Below are 27,647 nucleotides of genomic sequence, written 5' to 3'. Positions count from 1 at the left end.
AACCCTGTCCCAACTTTTGTTGATTGTATTGCAGCCATCAAATTCTAAATTTGTGTATATTTACAAAATACAATTAAGTTGGTCAGTAAAGCTATTGAAAATCTTTTCTTTGTACTTTTGTCAGTTAAATAAAGGTTCACGTGAATTAACATATCACAGATTTTTGTTTTTATTGCATTTTGGAAAATATCCCAACTTTTCTGGAAATGGGGTTTGTAGATTAAATCCAGAGAGCAAAATTGTAATCCCACAATGAGAGCTGTGGAATTTAAATTTGGATTTAGTTGCATTTGTGTTGAGAGCAGAACTGAGTTAACATTACTAGTTAATGACCTTTCATCAGAACTGTTTCTGACACAAATGGAAGAAAGGCTGGTGATCTGGAATTGTAGAAAACAATGTCAAGATAATGCTGCCTGGCCTGCTGTGTTCACCAGCAACTTTGATGTGTTGCTTGAATTTCCAGCATCTGCAGAATTCCTGTTGTTCAAGATAATACTGCTCCTTAAGCTCAGGATCAGCTTCACTAATACAGTCTAAGAGGCCAAAGATCAGACAGCTAATGAAGGATCATCCTTGCATCTTGAATTCTGGTTTGTGTCAGCTGAAGCAGAGATTTACTTGCACTTATTCCAATTTAGTTTATCTACTGAACTCAGTGCTCATACTACCTCACATCCTGGCAGCTGCAAAACATCACATGCCCAGAATATTTTTCTGCAGCTTAGATTTGATAACCTTATACTCAGAAGTCCTCTGCTTTATCTGATTCTAACGTCTAGAAAAGATCTAGATCTTTCTAATCACCTCCCTACCTGCTGTCCTGTGGTGTCACATTTCAGTACTTCTGCCTGGTGCATTGAGATATGCCTCTGCTTTTCCCCTTCTCTTAAATGCTCCCAGCCCGTGCCTCACTGTTTCTTCTAAACTCGTACATTTAGTAACCCTTCTCACCTCACGCCACCATTCGTAACCCCTTTCTTCTCTTGGTCTCTCCCTTTGCAGTTTAGAACATCTCTGTTGAGTAACGTCTCCCACCCCAATGAAAGGAAGTTGCCCTAATACATGAATTGCCTCTCCCTCTATTGACTCTGCTCGACCTACTTACTATTTCACACAACACACACAACCCTCCAACATTTTGGGTATGTTGCTTGGATTTCTAGCATCTGCATATTTTCACGTCTTTGCGCTATTATTTCCAACACTTTGTATTATTTCAAATATTTAACTTTGTAATCTACAGGAGGGACAGAATTCCACTGGTTTAGTGTCGTAACAATTCCGCGACTTTAAGTTCAATGGCTTATTGCGCAAGACTACATCTCGCTATAATGGAAGCAACAGTCACGCACACCGCAGCGAGTGACCACTGCCCTCGTCTGTCACGACACGAACCCGATATCGTCACAAGGCGGGCCACCTTATCGGTTGTTATAATTGGCTATTTCGGCTGCCAATCACGTTGGCGCTGGCGGAGCGCGGGCGCAGCAGGACCGCCCTGCCGGAAGAGAGCGAGTGCGAGGGGAGGAAGGTGGTGTGCGACCGCGAGCCAGTCGGCGGGAGGGTGAGTGCCGAGCTGCGCGAGGGGAGCCGCGTGCGGGGGCGGTGCGCGCCGCTCGTGGCGGTGGAGGCGGGTGGTGAGTGCGCGCAGGCGCCCGTACCCGGGAGGTGAATGGCGGGGCCAGCGGGGACTCGAGTCCTGAAGCACGAAAGATAACTGCAGATGTTGTATATCTGGATTAAGACACACTCACACAAAACTCGGGTCAAGCAGAGGGAAATGAACAACCGATATTTCGTGCCAAGACCTTTCAGCAGGAATGACGAGGAAGAGTGGAGGGCAGAAGCCAAAATAAATAGGTCGGGGTTGGGGGGACTCTAATCTTGTAGTTTGTTAAAAAACATAATCATTTCCAGCGGGAAGCCGAAGGGGTGGTGGTGGTTTGGGGTGGAGCGCATCATGAGGGCAATTCGGTAGCGCAGCGGTTATGGTGATGGTACTGTATTACAGTTTGGCATGTTCTAGAGTTCGGTGTTCAGCTCAGGTGCCGCCTGTAAGGAGTTTTTATGTTTTTCCTGTGACTATGTGGAATTCCTCCAGGTGACTGTGTTTTTCACACAGACCTAGTAGGTAGGTATTCTCCAGGCCATGCTTTCTTCTCACTGCTGCCATCTGGAAGAAGGTACAGGAGCCTCAGGACTCACCACCAGGTTCAGGAACAGTTATTACCCCTTATCCATCCGGCGCATGAACCAGATGTGATGCCTTCACTTGACTCACTTTCAAGGACTGTTCATCTTGTGTTCTTGATATTTTTTGCTTATTTATTTTTCTTTTTTAATTCGCACAGTTGTCTTTTGCACGCTGGTTGCGCACCCAAGTTGGTGTGGTCTTTCATTGAGTCTATTATGGTTATTATTCTACTATGGATTTATTGATTATGCTTGCAAGAAAATTAATCTCAGGTTAGTATATTAGAATTTGAATATTAGGGTTAGAAGTTAATTGGTCATTGTAAATTGTTCTGTGATTAGACTAGTATTAAATAGGTGGGTTGTTGGGCAGTGCAGTTCGTAGGGCTGGAAGGGCTGTACCGTGCTGTATCTCTTAAATACAATAAAGTTACAAATTGTTTTCATTTTAGTTAACATTGTGTTGGATGACTACTGGTTCTGAAATATTGGAGGCAGGAATCTTCTAGGAATATGATTTAGCTAGCTCAGCAATTATGTGTGGTATCCAGCTTAGACCATAAGACATAGGAGCAGAATTAGGCCATTGTATCTGTTCTTCCATTCTATCATGGCTGACTTCTTATCTCTCTCAATTCCATTCTCCTACCTTCTCCCTGTGACCTTCAATGCCCTGACTAATGAAGAAACTATAAACTTCCGCTTTAAATACACCCAGTGACTTGGCCTCCACAGGCGTTGGTGGCAATAAATGTCTAAAGAAATTTTTCCTCGTCTCTGTTCTAAATGGACGTCCCTTGATTCTGAGGCTGTGCCCTTTGGACCTAGATTCACCTACTATAGGAAACATCCTTCCCACATCCACTCTATCCAGACCTTTCTAAACCCCAGTAATTACAGGCCTAGAGCCATCAAACACTTCATATGTTCACCCTTTCATTCCTGGGATCATTCTCATGAACCTCCTCTGGACCCTCTTCAATGCCAGTACATATTTTTCAATAAGGCACCCAAAGCTCCTAAGTGCAGTCTGACCAAGCCTTAAGGGCCTCCGTATTATATCCTTGCTCTTGTATACTAGTCTACTCAAAATCAGTGCTAACATTGCATTTGCCTTCCTTACCACTGATCCAACCTGCAAGTAAACCTTGAGGGAATCCTGTACGAAGACTCCTAGGTTCCTTTGCACCTCCAGTTTTTGAATTTTCTCCTGGTTCAGAAAATTGTCTACGCCTTTATTTATTCTACCAAAGTGCATGGCCATACACTTCACTACACTATATTCCATCTGCCACTTTGTTCATTCTCCTAATCTGTTCAAGTCCTTCTGCAGACTCCCTGCTTCCTCAACACTACCTGGCCCTCCACCTATCTTTGTATCATCCACAAATCTGGCCACACAGCCATTAATTCTGTCATCCAAATCATTGACGTGTAAAATGTGAAAAGAAATGGTCACAACTCCTCTCCTCCCCACCCCGCCCAGTTCACTAGTTACTAGCAACCAACCATAGAAGGTGCCATTTATTCCCATTCTTTGCCTCCTGCCAGTCAGCAAATGTATCCATGCTAGTGAATTTTTCCTGTAATATCACAGGCTCTTGTTCAGCAGCCTCATGTGCGGTAGTTTGGCAAAGGCCTTCTGAAAATCCAAGTAAAGAACTTCCACTCACTCTCCTTTGTCTTTCCTGCCTGTTATTTCCTCAAGGAATTCCAACAGATTTGGAATTCCCCTGTAGGACACTATACTGACTTTGGCCTATTTTATCATGTGCCTGCAAGTACAGTGAAAGCTCATCCTTAATAATGGATTCTAACATATTCCCAACCACTGAAGTCAGGCTAACAGGCTTATAATTTCCTTTCTTCTCCCTCTCCCTTAAAGAGTGGAATAACATTTGCAATTTTCCCATCTTACACAACCATTCCAGAATCTCGTGATTCTTGAAAAATCATTACTAATGCCTCCACAATCTCTTCAGCTGCCTCCTTCAGAACCCTAGGATATAGTCCATCTGGTCCATGTGACTTATCTACCTTTAGACCTTTGAACTTCTGAAACACTTTCTCCTTAGTAATAGCAGCTAACTCATTTCTCCCTCCTGACACACTCAAATTCCTGCCATACTGCTACAGTCTTCCATAGTAAAGACTGGTGCAAGATACTTATTTAGTTTGTCTCCCATTTCTGTGTCCCCCATTGCTGCCTCTCCAGTGTCATTTTCCAGCGGTTCAATATCCACTGTCACCTCTCTTTTACTCTTTATACAATTCATCTTGAAAAAAAACCTTTTGACGAGCTTGCCTTCATATTTCATCATTTCTTTCCTTATGGCTTTTTTAATTCCCGTCTGTTCATTTTTAAAAGCTTCCCATCCTCTAATTTCCCACTCATTTTTGCTATATTATCTGCCTTTTTTTTTAAAGACTTTTTTTGTTGTCTTCAATTTCAGCTATGGTGCCCCATTCTCCCATTCAAATACTACTACTTCTTTGGGATGTATCTGTTCTGTGCCTTCCAATTTGCCCCAGAAACTCCAGCCAGTGCTGTTCTGCCATCACCTCTGCTAGTGTCCCCTTCCAGTCAACTTTGGCCATTTCCCCTCTCATGCCTTTGTAATTCCCTTTACTCCACTGTGATGCTGATACATCTGACTTTAACTTCTCCCTTTCAAGCTGCAGGGTGAATTCCATCATACTATGATCTTTGCCCCCTAAAGGTTCATTTACCTTAAGCTCTCTAATCAAATTTGGTTCATTACACAACACCCAATTGAGAATTGCCTTTCCTTTAGTGGGCTCAACTTCAAGCTGCTCTAAAAAGCCTTATTGTAGGCATTCTATTAATTACTCTCTCTTGGGATCCAACTCCAACCTGATTTTTCCCAGTCTACCTGCATATTGAAATCCCCCATAACTATCATAACATTGCCCTTTTTACACGCCATTTCTATCTCACGTTGTAATTTGCAACCCAAATCTTGGCTACTATTTGAAGGCCTGTATATAACTCCCATCAGGGTCATTTTACCCTTGCATTTTCTAAATTCTACCAACAGGGATTCTACATCTTCTGATCTATGCTAACTAAGGATTTGATTTCATTTTTTTTTAACCAACAGGGCCACCCCACCCCTTCTGCCTACCTGCCTGTCCTTTTGATGCAAGGTGTATTCTTGGATGTTAAGCTCACAATTATAATCTTCTTTCAGTCATGACTCTAGTGATGCCAGAATATTGTACCTGCCGATCTTTAATTGCACTACCAGGTCATCAACCTTATTCTGTCTACTGTGTGCATTCAAATATAACACCTTCAGTCCTGTATTCTTCACCCTCTTCAATTTTGCCCCTGTGCCCCACTTAGCTCATTCCATTGACTGCAGTTTTGCCCTGTCATCTGCCGGTCCTTTTTCACGGTCTCACTACTGTGTTGGTGTGTGGCCAGGTGGTTAAGGTGTTCGTCTAGTGATCTGAGCGTTGCTAGTTCGAGCCTTGGCTGAGGCAGCGTGTTGTGTCCTTGAGCAAGGCACTTAACCACACATTGCTCTGTGACGACACCGGTACCAAGCTGTATGGGTCCTAATGCCCTTCCCTTGGAAAATATCAGTGGCGTGGAGAGGGGAGACTTGCAGCATGGGCAACTGCTGGTCTTCCATACAACCTTGCCCAGGCTTGCGCCCTGGAAACCTTCCAAGGTGCAAATCCATGATCTCACGAGACTAATGGATGCCTATATTTAACTACACGCTGCATCTGTTTGTAAACCAACTGCCCTATTCTCAGCCCTATCATTCTGTTTCCTATCCCCCTGCCAAATTAGTTTAAGCCCTCTCCTTCTGGCCAATTGCTCTTATCTGGAGGAATAGGCAGTATTGTTTCACTTTGTGAGAGCAGCTGTCTTAATGCAACTTTTAATGTGTCAGTACTTAAAAGGCAAAGTATGTTTCAGTATAAGACACTAGATTGCAGAAGCTGGCATCTGGAGCAAGAAACAATCTGCTGGAGGAACAAACACAAAATACCAGAGCGCCTCCATAGGGCCTTCCTGACCTGAGCTCCTCCAGCATTTTGTGTTTGTTCCTCTTTGTTCCTCTTGATTTTCATCATCTGCATATTTTGTGTTTAAGAACCTGCTGAAGCGGATTGAACATTTGAGCACCCTGATTATTTGCTGGATAGTCCTAATGTAAGTCTTTGACTCAAAGGTAACAATTTACCCCACTTTCCCTTGCTTCCCTCACCCCTCGGATGCTGATTTCCCTCATCAGGTTGATTGTTGCTCCATGGTCTCTTTGTTGTTTGGATTATGTTATGGTAGGATGTGGCAAGGACAATATTTCATGCCCAGCCTTGAGGTCCTTGAATTGTGGCTTAATGGCTACTTCGGAATAAACAATGTTGTCATGAGTCTTGAACTGCACGTGGCCCAGACTGGGTAGGAACCTGGTGTTGAGATGGGTTGTACTATAGGATACATTAGATGATGGAGTCCTTCCTCTTTGACCCAGCTTTGGCAGCCTTCAAAGAAAGTAAACAGAACTGGCAAATATCATGAATGAATTCTGTCCTTGCTTAATGGGAGATGTTCAATGAGCTGGACATGAATCCCACATCATGGAAAACAATGCTTTGACCTGTCCATGAAGATAAGTTGGAAGTGACACCATTTAACATAGAAGATCTTTAATAAATAAAATGTGCAAGTGTGGGTGGTCTTATGTTTTTTTTAAAAAAAAAGGAAAATTGGGGAATCCAGTGAATTTTTTTGTGACAAATCTGTGGTGGTTTCATGGTCACAACTGCTAACAGCATTTTATTTGTTGAAATTTAAATTAAAGTATACTTTCCTAAATTACAAGTCCCGTAATTTAACCACAATGCTGCCAAGATTTTGAATTATTTGTGCAGCAATCTCTTTGATGTCGTTTTTGCATAGATAGCATGCCAGTGTTTAAAGTTGTTCCTGTTTGTGCTGTGGAGCGGAATGTGTGTGTCATATTGAGCTTTACGTGTCTAATCCTTTCTTCTTGAATAACTATTTTATCTAGGGGACGTTTTCTCTTGCTGGAGTTAATGTAGTTCATTTCAGCAGAGATTTGTTGTCTGCTTCCTTGATGTTACCATACCCTGGATAGGGTTCAGTAATGGGGACTTCAGCTGATCTTCCTCACCTGAGTCTAAGACAAGTTAACACTCTGGCCTGATGAAAATAAGAGTAAAATCTGATATGATTCTTGGCTGTATGAATTGGTTACAAGATGCTAAAGCTAGTGCAAAGCGATTACCTAGCCCGTGCTTTGTCTTGCTAACCTAGAGGAGGCCACATCAAGAGCACCGAATGCAGTAACCGAGCTTGTAGGAGGTACATGCTTCATCTGGAAGGACTGCATGGGAAAGTGCCAGATGGAGCTGAATCCAGGCAAGAGTGAGGTGATGTGTTTTGGGCGTGAAAATGGAAGAGCCAAGTCTACAGTAAATGGCAGTGCTCTTAGGAGCACTGATATACAGAGGGATTGTAGGCTTCCTGAAAGTGTCTACACAAATGGATAACAATTGGTAAAGAAAGTGTATGGAATGCTTGCTCTCATTGCAGTTGTATAAAACATGGGTTGAACTACATTTGGAGTATGGTATGGAGTATTTCTGGTTGCCGCACTTGAGATGCATAACTTTGAGGACGGTTCATCAGAATGTGGGCTGGATTGGAATCTATTTGTTATTGATAAAACTTGTACTGTTTTATCTGGAGTTATCAGAGGCAAAGGGATATCCTGGTGTAAATATATAAAGTTTAACCAATGCTTAGATAGGGTAGCCAGTCTTTTTCCCAGGGTGATAAGTCGAGCACTCGAGGACATGAGAAGGGGAAAATTTAAAGAAGATGTACAAACTCTGTTTTTTTTATATAGTAGCGGATATGATAGCAATATTTAAGCGGCACTTAGACAAACATCTGAACAGGCAAGGAACTCAAAATTGTTTAATGCCATTTCCAGTACAGAAGTATAAAGGAGAACAAAAATATTGTTACTCTTGATCTGATGCAGCACACAAAAATAAGACAAAGAACACGATGTAAATGCACAGGATTACTTGTATACATTGTACATCCATAAATTGATGCTAGCAACAGGAGTATATAAACTGACTCAGACAGGAAATGTTAAAATAGTGGTGGTGGGGGATTGTGTGGAGGGATGGTTTAGTGGGTGGAGTTGTTGATCAACTTTACTGCTTGCAGAAGGTGACTGTTTTTGAGTCTGCGTTGTGGCCTGGTACGGGAACAGCAATGTCTTTTGAGCAGGAAATCCTACAAAAGGTAGTGGATTCGGCCCAATACATCAAGGGTAAAACCCTTCCAACCATTGAGCATATCTACATGAAAGGTTGCTATAGAAAAGCAGCATCCATTATCAAAGATCTTCACCACCCAGGCCATGTTATTTTCTCACTGCTGCCATTAGCTAAAAGGTACAAGTGCCTCAGGACTTGCACCACCCGGTTGAAAAATAGTTACAGTACTACCCCTCAATCATCAGGCTCTTGTACAAAAATAGATAGCTACACTCATGTAAGGACTCTGTTATATTGTTATTTCATATTTGTTTATTGCTATTTATTTATATCTACATTTGCACAGTTTGTTTACAATTACTGTTCTGTATAGATTTGCTAAAGCATGCCTGCAGAAATAGAATCTCAGGGTTGTATGTGGTGACGTGTGTACTCTGATAAATTTTACTTTGAATTTTGGTGGTCCTGGTGTGGATGGTACATAGCCTCCTTTCTTATAGAAATGAACAGTCCACGAGCAGAATGGGTAGGATATTTCATGGTGTTACTGGCATCTTTCTGGGTACATGTCCTTGATGGCAGGTAGGCTGATGCTGGTGATGTGTTGGACAGTTTTGACTACCTGTTGTAAAGCCTTCCAGTCCACCACAGTGCAGATGCTGTACCATGTGGTGACACAGAATAAAGTCGGATGCGTTCTACTGTGCATCTGCAGTATAGATATGCATGATCCAGCTCTCTTTTGCATCCTCAGGAAATAGAGACGTTGGTGAGCTTTCCTGATTGTGTAAGATGTGTTCTGGGACCATGGGAGTTTGTGTGAGGTGTGCACTCCCAGGAGTTTTTTAAAGTACTGATAGTTTCCACTGCTCTGCTGCCGATGTAAAGGGGGGTGTGAGTGATGCGCTTTCTCTGGAAGTCAATAAACATTTCCTTTGTCTTGTTGACGTTGAGGAAGATGTTATTTACCTGGCACCAGGCCTCCAGCTCTTCCGCTTCTTCTCTGTAGGTTGTCTCATTGTTGTTGGTGATGAGCCCCAGCACTGTCGTGTCATCGGTGAATTTGACAACGTGATTACTCAGGTATTTGGCTGTGCAGTCATGGTGTGGGCAGAGTGTACCCCAATGGGCTCCGCACACAATCTGTGTTGAGGATGATGGGGAAGTAGGAGCGGTTGTGCATCTTGACTATCTAACATCTGTTGGTTAGGATGTCCAACACCCTATTGCACAGTGGTGTATTTAGACTCGGTGTGTTAAGTAATAGAAGGATATGACCATGTACAGTTAGTTATAGTTAGTGTCACAACTGAGTTAGATGCTGCTGTACTTTTTAAACAAAATAGTTTCCCCCCCTTCAAAGTCTTTGGTATTTCAGTTTGTGACTGACATGGAGTTTTCATTGGCTTTGTATTGGACAAAAATCTTCTCTAGATGCAGTTGTTTATTTTTAGGATGTGGATGAAAATTAATGTGTCATTCAAGCTGAATGAGTTGCTTGTTCAGAATGGAAAGCCAGTCAATTTCTGATTGTTTTTTCTGTGAAGTTTAAAATGTATGTACATATAATATGAGTTGGTGTAATAAGTAGTCAGCCTCTTAAGATTATTTTGCTTTTCAGTAGTTAACTAGTATCCTGTCTCCTTTTGCCCACTGTTAGTCTATATATCCTTTACTCTAGTCCGATTTAAGCACAGCAGTCTTAGTTATTGAATTTTCATTTGACTTATCCTCTGCAGCTTTTGGTGAATATAAGTTCTAATGTTCCAGTTTTCTTTGGTTTCTGACATTGTCCCCAAATGCTTTGCCTTTAATTTCTAGTTTATACTTAGCCTTGGATTCCCCATTAGAGGAAATACTTTCTTTTTTTTAAATGTACCACCATGCCAAACATTTGATGCCCACTGGCCTTCAGAAATTGGTTGTGAGCCACCCCCTTGAGCTGCTGCCCAAAAACGGAGAGGTTGAAGGTTGGAAATGAGGGAGACAGCAAAGTATATTTTTAAAAGACCAACCAATATAAATATACAGGCTTGTATGCACTCAATTCCTACTGTAAAGTTAACTTTGTACAGTGTATATAATCATAACCTCTAAATTAGTGTCTCACTGCTCTGGAGTTAGAGACAATGCATGGAAAAACTTTTGAATAATTATGTGGAAAATATTTTTACAGTAAATTGAAAGATTACTATGGAAAGCTACTGCACTTTGCATACATTGTGGAGTGGTACCATTTTATATATACAGTCACCGGCCACATTATTAGGTACAGGAGTTGAACCTGGTGTGGTGGTCTGCTGCTGAAGCCCATCCACTTCAAGGTTTGATAGTGGAGTTCAGAAATGTTCTTCTGCCCATCACTTTTGTAACGTGTGGTTTTTTGAGTTGCTGTTGCCTTCCTGTCTGTTTGAACCCATCTGGCCATTATCGTCTGACCTCTCCAATTAACAAGGGGTATTCATTCACAGAACCGCCACTCACTGGTTGATTTTGTTTATCGCACCATTCTCTGTAAACTCTTAAAAACTGTTTTGCATGAAAATCCCAGGAGGTCGTCATTTTCTGACATGACCCACAGCACCCCATATGGCATCAACAATCATTCCACAGTCAGTCACTTAGAACACATTTCTTTCCCATTTCTGAGGTTTGGCTTGAACAACAACAAACTCTTGACCGTATCGGTCTGGTTTTATGCATTGAGTTGCTGACACATGATTGGCTGATTACATGTTTGCATTAACGAGTGTACCTAATAAAGTGGCCATTGAGTGTAGAATATATGTATGTTCCTCACAGCTAATCTTGCCAGCTTTAATTACTTCAAAATATTTTCTGCATGAATGATTTCCAGAAAATCATTAATTTATGGAAGTACAGGAGTATCAATTTTTTGTGAAAAAATTGGGGCATTTTTAGATTAGATTAGATTCAACTTTATTGTCATTGTGCCGAGTACAGACACAAAGCCAATGAAATGCAGTTAACATCTATCCAGAAATGCAAAGAATAGTGTTATTTGCAAAATAACTGCGGAATAAAAAGTAAGTACTACAGCACACAAATATAAAAGTACTAAGACAGTACAATATGGGTGCAATACTGTTAAGTGATGTGAGTTTCGGCAGGGTCACAGCCTCAGGGAAGAAGCTCTTCCTGTGCCTGCTGGTGCGGGAGAGGAGGCTCCTGTAGCACCTACCGGATGGGAGGAGAGTAAAAAGTCCATGGTTAGGGTGAGATGCATCCTTGATAATGCTTTTTTGCCCTGCCCAGGCAGCATTTATGGTAGATGTTCTCAATGGTGGGCAATTGGGTGCCGATAATCCGCTGGGCAGTTTTCACCACACGCTGGAGTGCTTTGCAGTCCGATACGGGACAATTGCCAGACCAACTGAGATGCAGTTGGTGAGTATGCTCTCAATGGTACAGCAGTAAAAGTCCGTCAGTATCCTGGGACAGAGGTGAGCTTTCTTGATGCTCCGCAGGAAATAAAGGCACTGTTGTGCCTTGTTGATCAGGATGGAGGAGTTCAGGGACCAGGTGAGATCCGCGGAAGTGTGGACACCAAGGAATTTGAAGCTTGATGCACGCTCCACTACAGCTCCGTTGATGTAGATGGGGATGTGAGTGTGGCTCCTAGCATGCCCGAAGTCCACAATGATCTCCTTGGTCTTCTGGGTGTTAAGGGCCAGGTTGTTGTTGGCACACCACGTGGCCAGGTGCTGGACCTCATCCCTGTAGGCCGTCTCGTCATCCTCTCTGATCAGGCCGACCACCGTGGTGTCGTCTGCAAACTTGATTATGGAGTTAGAACCATGTACAGGAACGCAGTCATAGGTGAAAAGGGAATACGGAAGAGGGCTCAGCACACAGCCTTGAGGCACGCTGGTGTTTCCTATGTTGAATATGCTGTAAATGTGTTCAATTGTTATTAACATTATGGGAGTACTACAGTTTTTCTTTTAATAGCAAATGAAATAAAATGTGCTAATTTTATGCCAATTGCCAATTAATGTGTTTATTTTAGGTTTAATTTTGAGTCTTTCTGAAGGTTGAACTTAATGGATACGGATGAATGTAGTGAATCTCACCATGGTGATTGATTTGTTCTGGTTGAGTATCAAGATGTGTGGTTGATTTTAAATTAGTAAAAAAGTGAGAAACTATTTGTGATTGGGTTTCTTTTTATTTTCATTTGGCTAATTTCAGAATCAGGTTTAATATCTCCGGCATATGTTGTGAAATTTGTTGTTTTTACAGCAGCTGTACAATGCAATATATAAGAATAGAAAAAATTCCCTGAGGCTCTGTACCTCCTTCCTGATGGTAACATGAGAACAGGGCATGTCCTGGGTGATTAGCGTCCTTAATGATGTGATGCTGTCCTTCTGAGACATCACTCCTTTTAGGAGAATTGTGCTGAAAACTAAATTAGTCTATTGGGAACTTCACATCTAAGGGCTTCAGTGACCCACAATACACTTCTGGAGCAAAATCGCAATCTGGAAATCAAACATCAATGTTAGTGAATTGTGTAAATTATCACTTGTATGAGGAGACAGTGAAAAGTACATTGTCGGAAGGGATTAATGGGAGCTTGCATTTTCATCTAAAGGTGCTTTGGTTATCCTGATTACATGGTGCTGAAATGTGAATGCCTTTCTCTTTCAGAATAAAAGTCTCTGAAGGTAAATTTAGCTAGTTTATATATACAAAATTTAGATTCAGTTTTCATGGCTGTAAAACAATAAGGAAAACGCTTGTATAAATGTGTGCTTATCAAGGGCTTTTGTAAGCATTTTGACGTGAGCTGCTTAGGTGCATAATGCAGAATGTTAGTGCCATTTGGAAAATTAAAGCTTTACGTGTTTGCATTAGTTTGAATAATCTGTTGTCCCCCAGGATTTAACATTTATTCACAGTAATACTGGTATATAAGTAGCCATTTCCAGTTTGGAGAGCACTTGCTCTATCATTAAATTATGTTGTTTCGTCCATTTAAACTGATGAGGAAATAAGCTAAGTTGATGGTTTTAGATAAAGGATGAGACTTGTGGAGCATGGATCAGTTTAGCTCACTAGCCTGGTTTTGTGCTATAACTACTATGTAATATGTCAAACTAGAAGTGTATATTTGATGTACATTCCCTTTATACCACTTGTTATTAATATTATGTTGGTTTTCTGGTAGAAAATCAAATGTAATTTTTCTGTTTTTCAGATTTTAGATGCAGATTTAAAAAAAATAATCTGGGCCCTGCAATGAGTGATTGACATGGACACTCGATGTACATCTCGAACCCTGCAGGTGGTGGACACAGAGTACAGTGCAGATGCTGTGGAGTGGTGCCCTATTGACAAGTTTCATAATGTACTAACCTGTGGTACTTATCAATTAAAGAATCCTGAGGAGAAGGTACAGTGCTATTTACAGGAAGAGACTTTTGTTCTTGCATATTAGTCTCACTTTGGTTATTTTTAGGAATGTTGTGGCCTTTCCTATCTTGAAGGTTGCAATGGATTTCAGGTTTCTAATGATTCAAATGGGAGTAACAGTAAATACTTAGTGCAGACTTAGAAGGTCAGTGATTCAATCTGAGCCTCTGGTGATCTTTCTAGTCTGCAGTAGGGTTACTGCAATTATCCTGAGAACCGGCCTGTGGAGTATAATAAAATAGCATTGTTTCATTGCTACCCATTGATTTCTTGCACAATGATTCTATAGAGATAGAGGATAGGATCAGATTTAACTGTGATTCATTTCATGGTTCAAAGAATTCACTCAAACAATTTTACAACAGAGAGATGTCTTGAATTTAGATGTCTTATATTGTCTTATTAAAGTTTTAACAAATTTTCTTTGTAACTTTGACCTTTCAGGGTTCAGGAGACTCAGAAATTAATGAGCCCCAGCTCCGGCAGGGGCGCCTTTACCTATACTGCTTTCAACAGAAACAGCTTTATTCTCCATTAACGGAGGTACAAAGGATTGAAATGCCTGCAATATTAGATCTCAAATGGTAAGCATTAAAGAGACAGGTGTAAAGTATCAAATAGGGAATTAGGAGCAGGAATAGAACATACCTAAAGCTTACACCACCATTGAATAAAATCATAGTAATCTGATATCAGCTCAAATCTTCTCCTCCAGCTGTTGCCCATATAACTTGTCTCCTCTATAGTTCAAAAATCTTTTTGTCTCAGCTTTTGAATATAGTTCAATAATTCATCCCTTGCAATATAGAGTCCAGAGATTCTGGAGTCTGAGAGAAGAAATTCGTCCTTCATTCTTCTAAACTCCATTGAGCATAGGCCCAATCTACTCATCCTTTGCACCTTAGACAGCTGTTTTATTGCAGGAATCAATGGTAAATTTCTCTGAACTCCTTCAAATATGCATTAATTTTTTGGATGGGAGTCCAAATTGTAGACAGTACCTTGGGTATGATTGTGTCAATGCCTTATAAACTGCAGAATGACTTCATTATTTCAGTATTTTATTGCCCTTGTTCAAAGTAAGTTTTATTGTCAAGGTACATGTATGTTACCATATACAACCCTGAGATTCATTTTCTTGTGGGCATACTCAGTAAATCTATAGAATAGTAACCGTAACACGATCAATGAAAGATCAACCAGCGTGTGGAAGACAACAAACTGTGCAAATGCAAATATAAATAAATAGCATTAAATAGTGAGTTAAAGAACCGTTTAAAGTAAGAACTTTTCAAATGTGGGTTAAGTGAGTATAGTTATCTTTTATTCAAGTCTGATGGTTGAAGGGTAGTAGTTGTTCTTGAACCTGGTGGTGCGAGTCCTGAGGTTCTTGTACCTTTTACCTGATGGCAGTAGTAAGCAGAGAGCGTGACCTGGGTGGTGGGGATCTCTGATAATGACCACTCATTTGCCTTCCTAATTAATTGCTTTATAATTTCTTGTTTGATGTACAAGAAACACCCATTCACGATGCTCCTCTTCATTTGTCAGACCATATATGGGAAAACACTGATATTTTCTGTGCAATTTTTAAAAATGTTTTAGTGTTTAATTTGTATTTTTTTATAATCCTTGTTCTTCTGATCTTGGATAATAGTTTGACTAAGCTGATGGACTGCTTCTTAAGGGAGGGGATATAATGCAGGAGGAAACATCCCTCCCCACTGATCTCCCTCCTGGCACTTGTCTTTGTAAGCAGAATAAGTGCTACACCTGCCCCTACATTTCTTCCTTCACTATCATCCAAGGCCCAAACAGTCCTTCCAGGTAGGGCGACACTTTACCTGTGAGTCTGTTCGGGTCATATACTGTGTCTGGTGCTCCTGGTGTGGCCACCTGTATATCAGTGAGACCTGTTGTAGATTGGGAGACTCCTTCGCTAAGCAGCTACGCTCTTGTCTGCCGATAAAAGCAGGATCTCCCAGTGGCCACCCATGTTAATTCCACTTCCCATTCCCATTCCAATATGTCTATCCATGGCCTCCCCTACTGTTGTAATGAGGCCAGACTTAGGTTGGAGGAACAACACCTGATACTCCGTCCGGGTAGCCTCCAACCTGGCGATATGAACATCGATTTCTCGAACTTCTGGTAATGGCCCCTTCTCTCCTCTCCTTCACATTTCCCATCCCCTTTTCCCTCTCTCACCTTATCTCCTTGCCTGACCATCACCTTCCTCTGTTGCTCCTCCTCCCTTTCTTCCATGGCCTTCTGTCCTCTTCTATCAGACTCCCCCTTCCCCAGCCCTTTATCTCTTTCACCAATCAACTTCCCAGCTCTTTACTTCATCCCTCTCCCTTCAGGTTTCACCTATCACCTTGTGTTTCTCTATCCCCTCCCCCACCTTTTAAGTCCACTCCAGCTTTTTTTCTCCAGTTCTGTCTAAGGGTCTTGGCCTGGAACGTTGACTGTACTCTTTTCCATAGAAACACATGCAAAATGCTGGAGGAACTCAGCAGGCCAGGTAGCATCTATGGAAAAGAATATTGTCGATGTTTTGGGCTGAAATCCTTTGGCAGGACTTTTTTTCCATAGATGGCGCCTGGCCTGCTGAGTTCCTCCAGCATTTTGAGTGTATTGCTGGGAACTGGTCTGACTGGTAGCTCAGCAGGTTTATCTGTTTATGCACTGCTCTCCTGTTAAATAAAGTTATAGAAGTCTTAAAGATTTAGAGGGAAGAGTCTTACACTTCCATAAAGTTCTTAAAATGATATTTATTTTATTTATTTTGAGATACATAGCTGCCTGCTGGCAGTCCAGGATTCTTAATTATGTCTGTGTCAATGAGCACGCACTAGGTGAATGTTCACTGCAGTTGTTTTCTTCAGTTTTTTGGTAATGGCCTTGAATGTCGAGGATAGGTGATTAGATTGTGTTTTGTTGGAAGTGATTGTTAATGATACTTGTATGGTGTTACTCATGAGTTTGCTAGCTCTTGCTGTTTGCAGGCTTGGACTACTTCATTTTGTTTTGAGGCACTAATGGAATTGATCATCTTATTAGTGATCATCTCTGTTGATTGAGCATTTGAAGATAATTGTCCCTGAGGAACTCCTTCAGTAATGTCTTGGGGCTATAACAATAAACATCCGTCTTCCTCTGTGCAAATTATGGCTCAGCAAATTCTCTCTTTATTTTAAGGACAGTCACTCTTGCCTCATCTCTGGAATCCACATCAACCCATAGCTAGGGCCTGAAGACATATGATGAAGCCACACCTAATAGATCTGCTCACTGATTATAAGACAGGTAATCAGTGAGCAGATTTTAGTGAATAAGAATGCTTGATAAGTGGCTGATAGCTGATAGGGTGTAAATTGGTTAGATCGGATTCCCCTGCTTTTTTGTAAGCATGACACACTCGACAATTATCCAGATTGTTGGATAGGTGCCAGTGTTATAATTATTCTGGAGACACGTTTAGTTCTGGAGCACGTCATTACAGTAGCAAGGATATTGTTTTTTCCCTATAGTCCTTGCTATATCTGTGTACTGTACCATTTTAGTCCTGGTGGTATCAAGAACCGTACTGGCTAAAAACTACCTTCTGTGATAGTGGAGAATTGGTGAGGACTCAGACTTGTTCATCCGGAAATGCCAAATGCAATCTTGATTGTTACTTCCTTAAATAATTCCAACAGATTTGTCAGGCAAGATTTCCCCTTAAGGACACCATGCTGACTTTGGCCTGTTTTGTCATGTGCTTCCAAGTATTCCCAAACCTCATTCTTAATATTGGACTCTAAAATCTTACCAACCACTGATGTCAGATTATAGTCTTTTGCTTTGTCCTCTTAAGGAGTGGGGTGACATTTTACATTTTTCAGTCCTCTGGAAGCATTCAAGAATTTAGTGATTCTTGGAACATTATTATAAGTGCCCCCACAATCTCTTTAGCTGCCTTTTTCAGAGCAGTAGGGTGTAGTCAGTTTTATCCAGGTGACTTATCCATCTTCAGAGCTTTCATGTCCAATGTGCTTTCTCCCAAGTAATAGCGACAATGTTCACTTCTACCCCCAGACGCTTTAGAATTTCTGGCATGTTGCTGTCACCTTCCACAGTGAAAACTGATGCAAAATAATTATTCATTTCATCTGCCATTTCTTTGTTTCCATTATTACTTCTCCAATGTCATTTTCCAGTGGTCAAATATCTACTTTTGTTTCTCTTGTACTGCGTGTGTCTAAGTATCAGACCACTTGAAAATGACTGTACATAGAGAAAGGCAGGCATGTCCCTATTTCATCGGAGTATGAGATCTGCTGGATGACCTCACCTGGTTTATCCTGCCCTTCAAAGTGTGGTGCATTGGGCTGTGGCTGCTGTTGCATGAAAACAGCTATTTGATTCACAGGTGAGAGCCATGTGTCTGGTGGAGACTAAAGGTAACATTCAAGATTGTTGATATCTTCAAATTTATTGCCAATACCTTCAAATTCTTCATAGTTTTTAACTTGTGAAATCGTTTGATTTTCACTTTGGGCTGTTTCAGGCCACACAAACACATATGACTGATAATGTTCCGATATGACTGACAGAAAATGTTCTGCAATAGTCTTCTGTCCCAATTAAGTAGCATAATGTCTCAAATTAATGAACGGAATACCGGATATTTTCTTGATTAGGTTTTATTCTTTAAGAGTTTTTCCAAATAACCGGCAGCCCCAAGTAACTGATGGCCCAATTGAGATAGATAGATAATTATGTAAATAAGTAGAACAAAAAAAGAGCAAAAGAAGTGAGGTGGTGTACTTCGACTCATTGTCTGTTCAGAAATATGATGGGGAGAAAAAAGCTCTTCCTAAGACGTTGTTTATCTCTCTCCAGGCTCCTGTACTGCCTCCTTAATGGTTTCATTGAGAAGATGGGGCCCTTAATTATAGATGCTGCCTTTTTCAGGCATCACTTTTTATCTTTGTTAGGGAGGCTAGTGCCCATGATGGAGCTGGCCAAGTTTGTAGCTTTCTGTATTTTTTTTCTGATCCTGTGCATTGCCGCCCCCCCCCCCCCCCCATATTAGATGCTTATGTAATCAGATAGAATGCTCTCCACTGTACATCTGTAGAAATTTGCTGGTGTTTTTGGTGATTTACCAAATCTCCTTGTACTCCTTATGAAATGTAGCTACTGGTGTACCTTCTTCATATTTGCATCAAAATGTTAGGCCCAGGGTAGATCTTCAGAGATGTTGACTCCCAGGAACTTGAAGCTGCTCTTCTGATCCCTTGATGAGGTCTGGTGTGTGTTCCCTCGATTTCCTCTTCCTAAAATTCACAATTAATTTTACTGATGTTGAGTGTAAGGTTGTTGTTGTAAAAATCACTCAACCAGCTGATCTATCTTGCTCTTGTACCCTCTTTGTCATCATCTGAAATGCTGCCAACAACAGTTGTCATCGGCAAATTTATAGATGGCATTTGAGCTTTGCCTAGCCACACAGTCATGGGTGTAAAAGGAGCAGAACAGTGGGCTATGCACGAATCCTTGAGGTGCGCCAATGTTGATCGTAAGCAAAGAGATATTATTTCTGGTCCGCACTGACTGTGGACTCCTGATAAGGAAGTCAAGGATTCAGTTGCAGATGGAGGTACAAAGGCCCAGGTTTTGGAGGTTATTTATTTGTACTGGGGGTATGATGGTGTTGAATACAGAGCTGTAATCAATAAATAGTAGCCTGATTTTGGTGGTGTTATTTTCCTGGTGGTCCAAAGCTGAGTGGAGAAGTAGTGAGGTTGCATCCACCATAGACCTGTTGTGGCCATAAGCAAATTGCAGTGGGTTATTTTATATTATTGGCTAACTTTCATATTTACTTTTCTCCCTTTGTTGCTTTTTTATTTAACTTTTGCTGGTTTTTAAAAGTTGTAGTCCTCTAGTTTCCTGCTAATGTTTGCAATATTGCATGTCCTCTCTTTTATGCTGTCTTTGACTTTGCTTGTCAGCCATGGTTGTCTCATCTCCCCCCCCCCCCCCCCCCATGATGCTGCTGTTTCTCTGGGATGAAATTATCTTGCATCTTCTGAATGACTTGCAGAATCTCCTGCTATTGCTACTCTACTGTCATCCCTGCCAGGGTCTCCTTCCAATCAACTTTGGCCAGTTCCTCTTGTGTCTCTGTAGTTATCTTTACTCAACTGTAAAACCAATAGATTAAATTTTAACTTCTCCCTTTCAAACTGTGGGATCAACTTGATTTTATTATGATGATTCTCTCCTGAGGGTTCCTTTATCTTAAGCTCCCTAATCAGTTCTAGTTCATTGCACAACATCTTACCCAGAATTGCCTTTTACCTAGCTTTAGCTGCTCTGCAAAGCTGTCTTGTGGGCATTCTACACATTCATACATTCATTCTCTTGGAATCCAATGCCAACCTGATTTTCCCAGTATACCTACATATTGAAATTCCATCTCCCTCCCCTCACCATGCCTTCTTGCATTCCTTTTTCTACCTCCTGTTATAATTTGTACCCTATATCCTGGTTACTATTTGGAGGTCTGTATATAACTTCTATCAGGGTCTTTCTTTCCCTTGAAGTTTCCTAAATCTGCCCAAAAGGATTCTACATAGGAATCTTCTGATCCTGTGTCACTTCTTGCTAAAGACTTGATTATGTTTTGCACCAACAGAGCTATCCCATCTACTCTGCACACCTACCTGCCTTTTCAATATCATTTATATCCCTGGATGTTTTGCTCCCCTCTGCGATCGTTTTTTGCCATTCATACAGATCAACTCATTACAAAAATGCATTGAGGTAGTGAAAGCTAAAACAATAACTAAGTGCAGAATGTAATGTTACGGTTAGAGAATGCATTGCAGGTAGACAATAAGGTGTCAGGTCATAATGTAGATTGTGAGGTCAAGAGTCCATCTTGTGGGAAACTTGTCAATTGTCTTATAATAGTGGCATTTTTTTTTTGCCTTGTGTATCTTCTGTCTGATGGGAGGAGGGCAGAAAAGAGAATGTCCATGGTGAGCTGGGATTTTGATTGTAGGGAAGCAGCAGTAACTGAAGACAGGCTGTGGATGGTAGACTAGTTTCTGTGATGTGCTGAGCTATGTCCACAGGCCTCTGTAGTGTATTGTGGGCATTCTTTTGAGACAGCAGCAATGATTCTCATGAATACATGGAGGAGTTGTGCAAAATTTCAGTTTATGAGATATCTTTTTCTGAAAGTTGGAGTGTAATCTAAAGTTATCTCAATTGTAGGTGCCATGTGCCAATAGCTGGGTACCCTGTACTTGGAATAGTGAATGCTGAAGGAAGTCTGGAGCTGTGTAACCTAACACCATGTGAGGTATGCGTATTTTTTTTCTGTGGTGGGGAAAACATTGAAATCGTCATGGAACTGGTAACTGGGAATTTGAAAAATATTAACCGGGAATTATCAAATGTAGCCTTGTTTTATAGATTTCGCAACTTTTGGTTGACATTGTAGCTAACAATGGATAAGGATAAATTGGTTGATGTGCTATATTGAGGTTTTCAGACTTCTGTAAGATTCCATTTAATGTTACTGTATTTCTCAAGGTTAGAATACCTGGGATTGGGGTTGCCATACTGGTGTTAATTACTGGTGAGACTGGGATGCTTGTGGTGATGGATCTGTTGGAGGAGGGAAGAGAAGCATATTGCATCTATAATCTGTGGTGTTAGAAGAATGAGAGGTAATCTAATTGAAAACATACAGCATTCTTAAGGGGTAGGTTTGGAGCTGATGTTTTCCTTCATGGCAATCTCTAGAATTGTCCCTCCACCTATCTTTGTATCGCCTGCAAACTTGGCCAGAAAGTCATCAATTCTGTCATCCAAATCATTGACATACTGTATAATGTGAAAGGAAGTGGTCCCAATACCTTTTGCTCCCACTACCAGCCCCTGCATCAACCACAGACTTGGCTACAAAGCCATCAAATCAATCATCTAAATCATTGACATATAATGTAAAAAGAAACAGTCCCAATACTGACCCCTGCGGAATGCCACTAGTCATCGGCAGGCAACCAGAATAGGAACCCTTTACTCCTACTCTTTGCCTCCTGCCGGTCGGCCAATCTTCTATCCATGCTAGTATCTTTCCTGTACTACCATGGACTCTGATCATCTTAAGCAGCCTCTTGTGCAGCACCTTGTCAAAGGCCTTCTGAAAATCCAAATAAACAACATCCACTGACTCCTTTGTCTATCCTGCTTGTTATTTATCAAAGAATTCCAGGCATTTCTTTTAAGGAAATTATGCTGACTTTGGCCTATTTTGTGCCTCCAAGTACTCCGAAACCTCATCTTTAATAATGGATGGCAACAACTTCCCAATCACTGAAGCAGGCTAACTGGCCTATAATTTCCTTTCTTCTGCCTCCCTTCCTTAAAGAGTGGACTGAATTCTCCAGTACTCCAAAACCATTCCAGAATCTAGTGATTCTTGAAAGCTCATTACTGATGCCTTCAAGATTTCCTCAGCTACCTCTCTCAGAACCCTGGGGTATAGTTCACCTGCTCCAGGTTACTTACCTACCTTTAGACCTTTCAGCTTCTGAAGTGACTTCTTACTTATAGCAGCTACACTCACTTTTCACCCCTGACACACTTGAATTTCTGGCAGACTGTTAATGTCTTCCACAGCGAAGACTGATGCAAAATACTTGTTTAGTCAGTCTGCAATTTCTCTGAACCTCCATTATCACCTCTCTGGTGGCATTTTCCAGCAGTTTAATATCCACTTTCACCTCTTTTTATTTATTTTATAAAAATATGAAACTTTTGGTTTCCTCTTTTATATTATTGGTTAGCTTACCTTCATATTTCATTTTTTCTCTCCTTATGGCTTTTTTAGTTGCCTTCTTTGTTTTTTAAAAGCTTCCAATGCTCTTAACTTCCCACTAATTTTTGCAATATTTTATGCCCTCTCTTTTCCTTTAATGCTTCCTTTGATTTTCTTTGTCAGCCATGATTGACTTATTCTTCCTTTAGAATACTTCTTCATTTTTGGAATGCTTCTATCCTGCACCTTCCAAATTGTAAGAAAAAGGGCAAATTTGGGCACCTTTTCTTGTTCTGATGTTACCCCTGCAAGTGTTTCCATCGAGTCAACTTTGTTCATCTCCTCTCTCTTATCTCTGTAATTCCCTTTACTCCATTGTAATACTGAAACATTTGACCTTTATTTTCTCCCCCTCAAATGGCAGGGTGAATTCTATAATATGATTACTTCCTCTCAAGGGTTCCTTTACCTTAAGTTCCCTAATCCAATTTGGTTCATTATAGAACACTCGATCCAGAATTGCCTTTCCCGTAGTGGGCTCAACCACAAACTGCTCTAAAATACCATGTTGTAGGCATTCTACAAAATCTCTCTTGGGATCTAGCACAAATTTGATTTTTCCAATCTATGTACATATAGAAATTCACACATAACTGTTGTAACTTTACCCTTTTTATATTACTATTTAATCTCCTATTGTAATTTATATTCCATTTCCTTGCTACTGTTTGAGGGGGAGAAAATAAAGGTCAAATGTTTCAGTATTACAATGGAGTAAAGGGAATTACAGAGATAAGAGAGAGGAGATGAACAAAGTTGACTCGATGGAGGCTTGTATATAACTCCTATCAGGGTGTTTTTACCCTTGCAGTTTCTTAACTCTACCCACAAAGATTCTACATCTTTTGATCCTACATCACTTCTTTCTAACGATTTGATTTAATATTTGTCCTTTCGATGCAATACGTGTCCTTGGATGTTAAGCTCTCAACTATGATCTTCTTTCAGCTATGACTTTGTGATGTGCACAACATCTTACTTGACAATCTCTAACTGTTACAAGTTCATCTACCTTATTCCGTATCCCACAAGCATTCAAATATAGCACCTTCAGTCGTGAATTCATCAATTTTTTCGATTTTGCCCTCATGTTATACTTCAACTCATCCCAATTTTGCAATTTTGCCCTATCATCTGCCTGTCCTCTCTGTCTCACTGCACAATGCATCAACTTGTATACCTACTGCCCCCTCCTCAGCCCTATCACTCCAGTTCCATCTCTCTGCCAAATTGGATTAAACCCTCCCCAGCAGCTCTAGCAATCCATCCACAAATATATTGGTCTCCCTTGGGTTCAGGTATAAACCGTCCTGCAGAAGATATAAGAAGAGATCCCAATGATCCAGAAATCTGAAACCCTATCCCCTGCACCACTTCCTCAGCCACTCATCCATCTGTACTACTTGACTATACCTCTTCCTACCATGTCGCCTGTAAAAATGCTCCTCCTTTTTCTCAGTTCCTTCATCTCTGCCTCATCTTTTCCCAGGATGTGGCTTTCCTTTCCGGGATGTCAGAAGTGTCGTCCTCCTCTAAAGAGTGGGGTTTCCTTTCTTCCACCATTGATGCTGCCCTTACCCACCTCTCCTCCATTTCCTGAATATCTGTGCTCACCCCACTTTCCCACCGTCTTAAAAGTGATAGTTCCTCTTGTCCTTACTACTCCATGAGCCTCTGCATCCAACATATCATCCCTGCAACTTCTATCATCTTCAAAGGGAACCTACCACCAGACACATTTTTTCCTCATCTCTGTCTCCGCTTTCTTCAGGGATTACTCCCTCTGTGACTCCCTTGTCCATTCATATCTCTCTGCTAATCTCGCTCCTGGTATTTATCCCTGCAAGCAGCCAATGTGCTACACCTGCCCATTCATCTTCTCTCTCACCTCCTTTCAGGGCCCCAAACAGTCCTTTCAGGTGGGGCAACACTTCACCTGCGAATCTGCTGTGGTCATCTGTTGTGTCTGCTGCTCTTGAGGTGGCCTCCTGTGCATTGGTGAGACAAGTCGCAAATTTGTCGAGTATCTCCGCTCGATACGTCAAAAGCGGAACTTCCCGGTGGCCAAATATTTTAATTCCAATTCCCATTCTCATTCTGACATGTTAGTTCATAGCTTCCTCCTGTGTTAGGATGAGGCCATCCTCAGAGTAGAGGTGCAACACTTTGTATCCCGTCTGGCTAGCCTCCAACTTGATGGCATGAATATTGATTTTTTTTCTCCCCCTCCCCTCTTCTATTCTCCATTGTGACTTCTTGCCTCTTCTCACCTGCCTATCACCTCCCCCGAGTCCCCCCCCTTCCCTTTCTCCTATGATCCACTCTCCTGTCCTATCAGATTCCTTTGTCTCTAGCCCTTATCTTTCATACCCACTTGGCTTCACCTATCACCTTCTAGTTATTCTCTGTTCCCTCTCCCCACCTTTTTATTCTGGTGTCTTCCCCTTTCCTTTCTAGTCCTGGAGAAGGGTCTCGCCCAAAAACGTTGAGTTTATTCACTTCCATTGATATTGCCTGACCTGCTGATTTCTTCCAGCATTTTGTCTGTGCTGGTCTGTACTATCATCCTATTCCTTTCCTGGCTAGTACACTAAACTGAGAGTAATCCAGAAATTACTACCTCGGAGGTCCTACTCTTCAGCCTCTTCCAACTTCCTATATTCCTTGCTCAGGCCTCTTCTCCCTTTCTACATATGTCATTGGTGCCAATGTGCACCACGACCTCTGGCTGTTCACCCTCCCTTTTCAAAATCTTCTGCTGCCACTCTGAGACATCCTGGACCCTAGCATCTGTTCATCCCCATAGCCATCATAGCTATAGTCTTCTATCATAATCGCTGTGCCTGACTTTACCCTTCTGTCCTGAGCCTCAGAGATGGCCACAGTGCCACTGGCCTGTTTGTTGCTGCTCTGCCCTGATAGGTCATCTCCCCCTAGCTCTCCCACCAGCCCCCCCTCTGGCCCAGCAGTATCCAAAGGATATGCTTGTTGCTGAGGAGAATGGCCACAGGAGAACCCTGTGCTGATTGCTTACTCCCCTTACTACTTTTGATAGTCACACCTACTATCTAAAACCTGAACTCTGGGTATGATCAACTCAGCAAAAGTCTTACCTATGAGGCTTTCAGCCTCCAGATGGTCCTGAATACATCAGGCTCCAGCTCCAGTTCCTTTCCCTTGTCAGTCAGGAGCTGAAGTTGGGTGCACTTCCTGCAGATGTAGTCATCAGGAAGATAAGTCAGTACCCTGCAATACTACATCACTACATCTTACAAGACGAGCACTCCACAGCCTTAACTACCATCCTGCCTAACTTCTCAGGCTTGAGTTCTTGCCTAAGCCTATTGAGCCAAAGCGTGGCCACTTAACACTGTCCACTCCAACAGTGGTCACACACACCTTGCTTCTTTTTATTGGTCCCTGCCGAGTACCTAAGTGATCGTTATGATTACAGCCCATGGAAAGGCTCTGAGTTCTTTTTAAACCGTACCCTGCCGCACCAACAAATTTCTTCTCGCGATGATTGCAGCCCACTGAATGATTTCCTGCTGCATCTCAAAGATGTGTGGATTGCTAAGTTAGCTGGCTATTGTAAATTACCCCAGTGTGTAGGTGAGTAGGAGAATGTGATGAGAAAAAAAATTGGGATTAATGTAAGACTAGTGTAAATTGGGAGATTAATGGTCAGCATGGACACTGGGCTGAAGGGGCTGTGTCATGCTGTTACTGTCTGTGACTGATCATTTTTCATTTGAGGCTAGGTATTGGATATCCTTCATTTATAGCAAGGCAGAATTTTTGTCCTTGCTTCATGTGAGCATATACACATTTTGCAGTAGTTGCTCAACCATTGATATTGCCCTCACCCTCATCTCCTCCATTCCCTAGACATCTGCCCTCACCCTATTTTCCCGCCGCCTTACAGGAATAGTGTTCCTCTTCTCCCTACCTACCACCCATGAGCCTCCACACCTAGAACATCATTTGCTGCAACTTCTGCCATCTTCAATGCTATCCTACCACTGAGCACACCTTTGCCTCCTCCCCTCTCCTCTTTCTGCAGGAACTGTTCCCTCTGTGATTCCCTTGTCCATTCTTCCCTCCCTATTGCCTCTTATTCCTGAAGCAGAGGAAGTGCTATACCTGCTCATTCACCTCCTTCCTCATCACCATTTGGGGCCCCAAAACAATTCTTCCAAGTGAGGCGACATTTCACCTTCAAGTCTGTTGGGGTCACCCACTATATTCTGCACTCCTGGTGTGGCCTCCTGTACATCGGTGAGAGCCAACCTATATAGGGGGACCACTTTGTTGAGCCCTCTTTGCTCCATATGCAACAAGCAGAATTTCCTAGTGGCCAACCATTTTAATTCGAATCCTGATTCCCATTCTCCCATATCAGTCCATGGCCTACTCTGCTGGTATGATGAGGTAATTCTCAGGTTTTGGAGCAATACTTTATTCCATCTGGGTAGTCTCCAACCTGTTGGCATGACCATCGATTTCTCTAACTTCCTCTGATTTCTCTCTCCTCCCCCCCCCCCCTTTTTCCCATTCCCCATTCTGGCTCCCTTCTTGCCCCTTCTACTCTTCACCTGCCTATTCCTTCCTTCTGGTCTCCTTCCCTTTCTCCCATGGAACACTCTCCTCTCATTGGATTGCTCCTTCTTCAAGCCCTTTACCTTTTCCAACTGCCATCTCTCAGCTTCTTACGTGATTCCTCCTTCCCCACTGACCTAACTTCCCCTTCACCTGACTTCACTTATTGCCTTCCAGCTTGTACTCCTCTCCCACTACCTTATTCTGGCTTTTTTCCCCTTCCTTTCTAGTC

General features: G+C 41.8%; 1 protein-coding gene across 4 annotated transcripts in view; it reads left to right on the top strand.

Annotated features, from left to right (window-relative positions):
• The first annotated feature begins 1,485 nt into the window (after positions 1-1,485).
• dph7 (diphthamide biosynthesis 7) overlaps positions 1,486-27,647 on the top strand; it is a 42,914-nt gene continuing 16,752 nt past the window's right edge. Inside the window, exons 1-4 of one of the 4 annotated variants that reach the window (XM_063073806.1) lie at positions 1,486-1,567; positions 13,718-13,912; positions 14,377-14,516; positions 21,205-21,292. In XM_063073806.1, the coding sequence (XP_062929876.1) occupies positions 13,772-13,912; positions 14,377-14,516; positions 21,205-21,292 (369 nt within the window). In that variant the 5' untranslated portion in view covers positions 1,486-1,567; positions 13,718-13,771. The other 3 variants (XM_063073809.1, XM_063073805.1, XM_063073808.1) reach the window with 3 other exon arrangements.

The sequence above is a fragment of the Mobula hypostoma genome, chromosome 21 (genome assembly GCF_963921235.1).
Source record: "Mobula hypostoma chromosome 21, sMobHyp1.1, whole genome shotgun sequence".
NCBI lineage: Eukaryota > Metazoa > Chordata > Chondrichthyes > Myliobatiformes > Myliobatidae > Mobula > Mobula hypostoma.
This window is presented reverse-complemented; position numbering and strand designations above follow the sequence as displayed.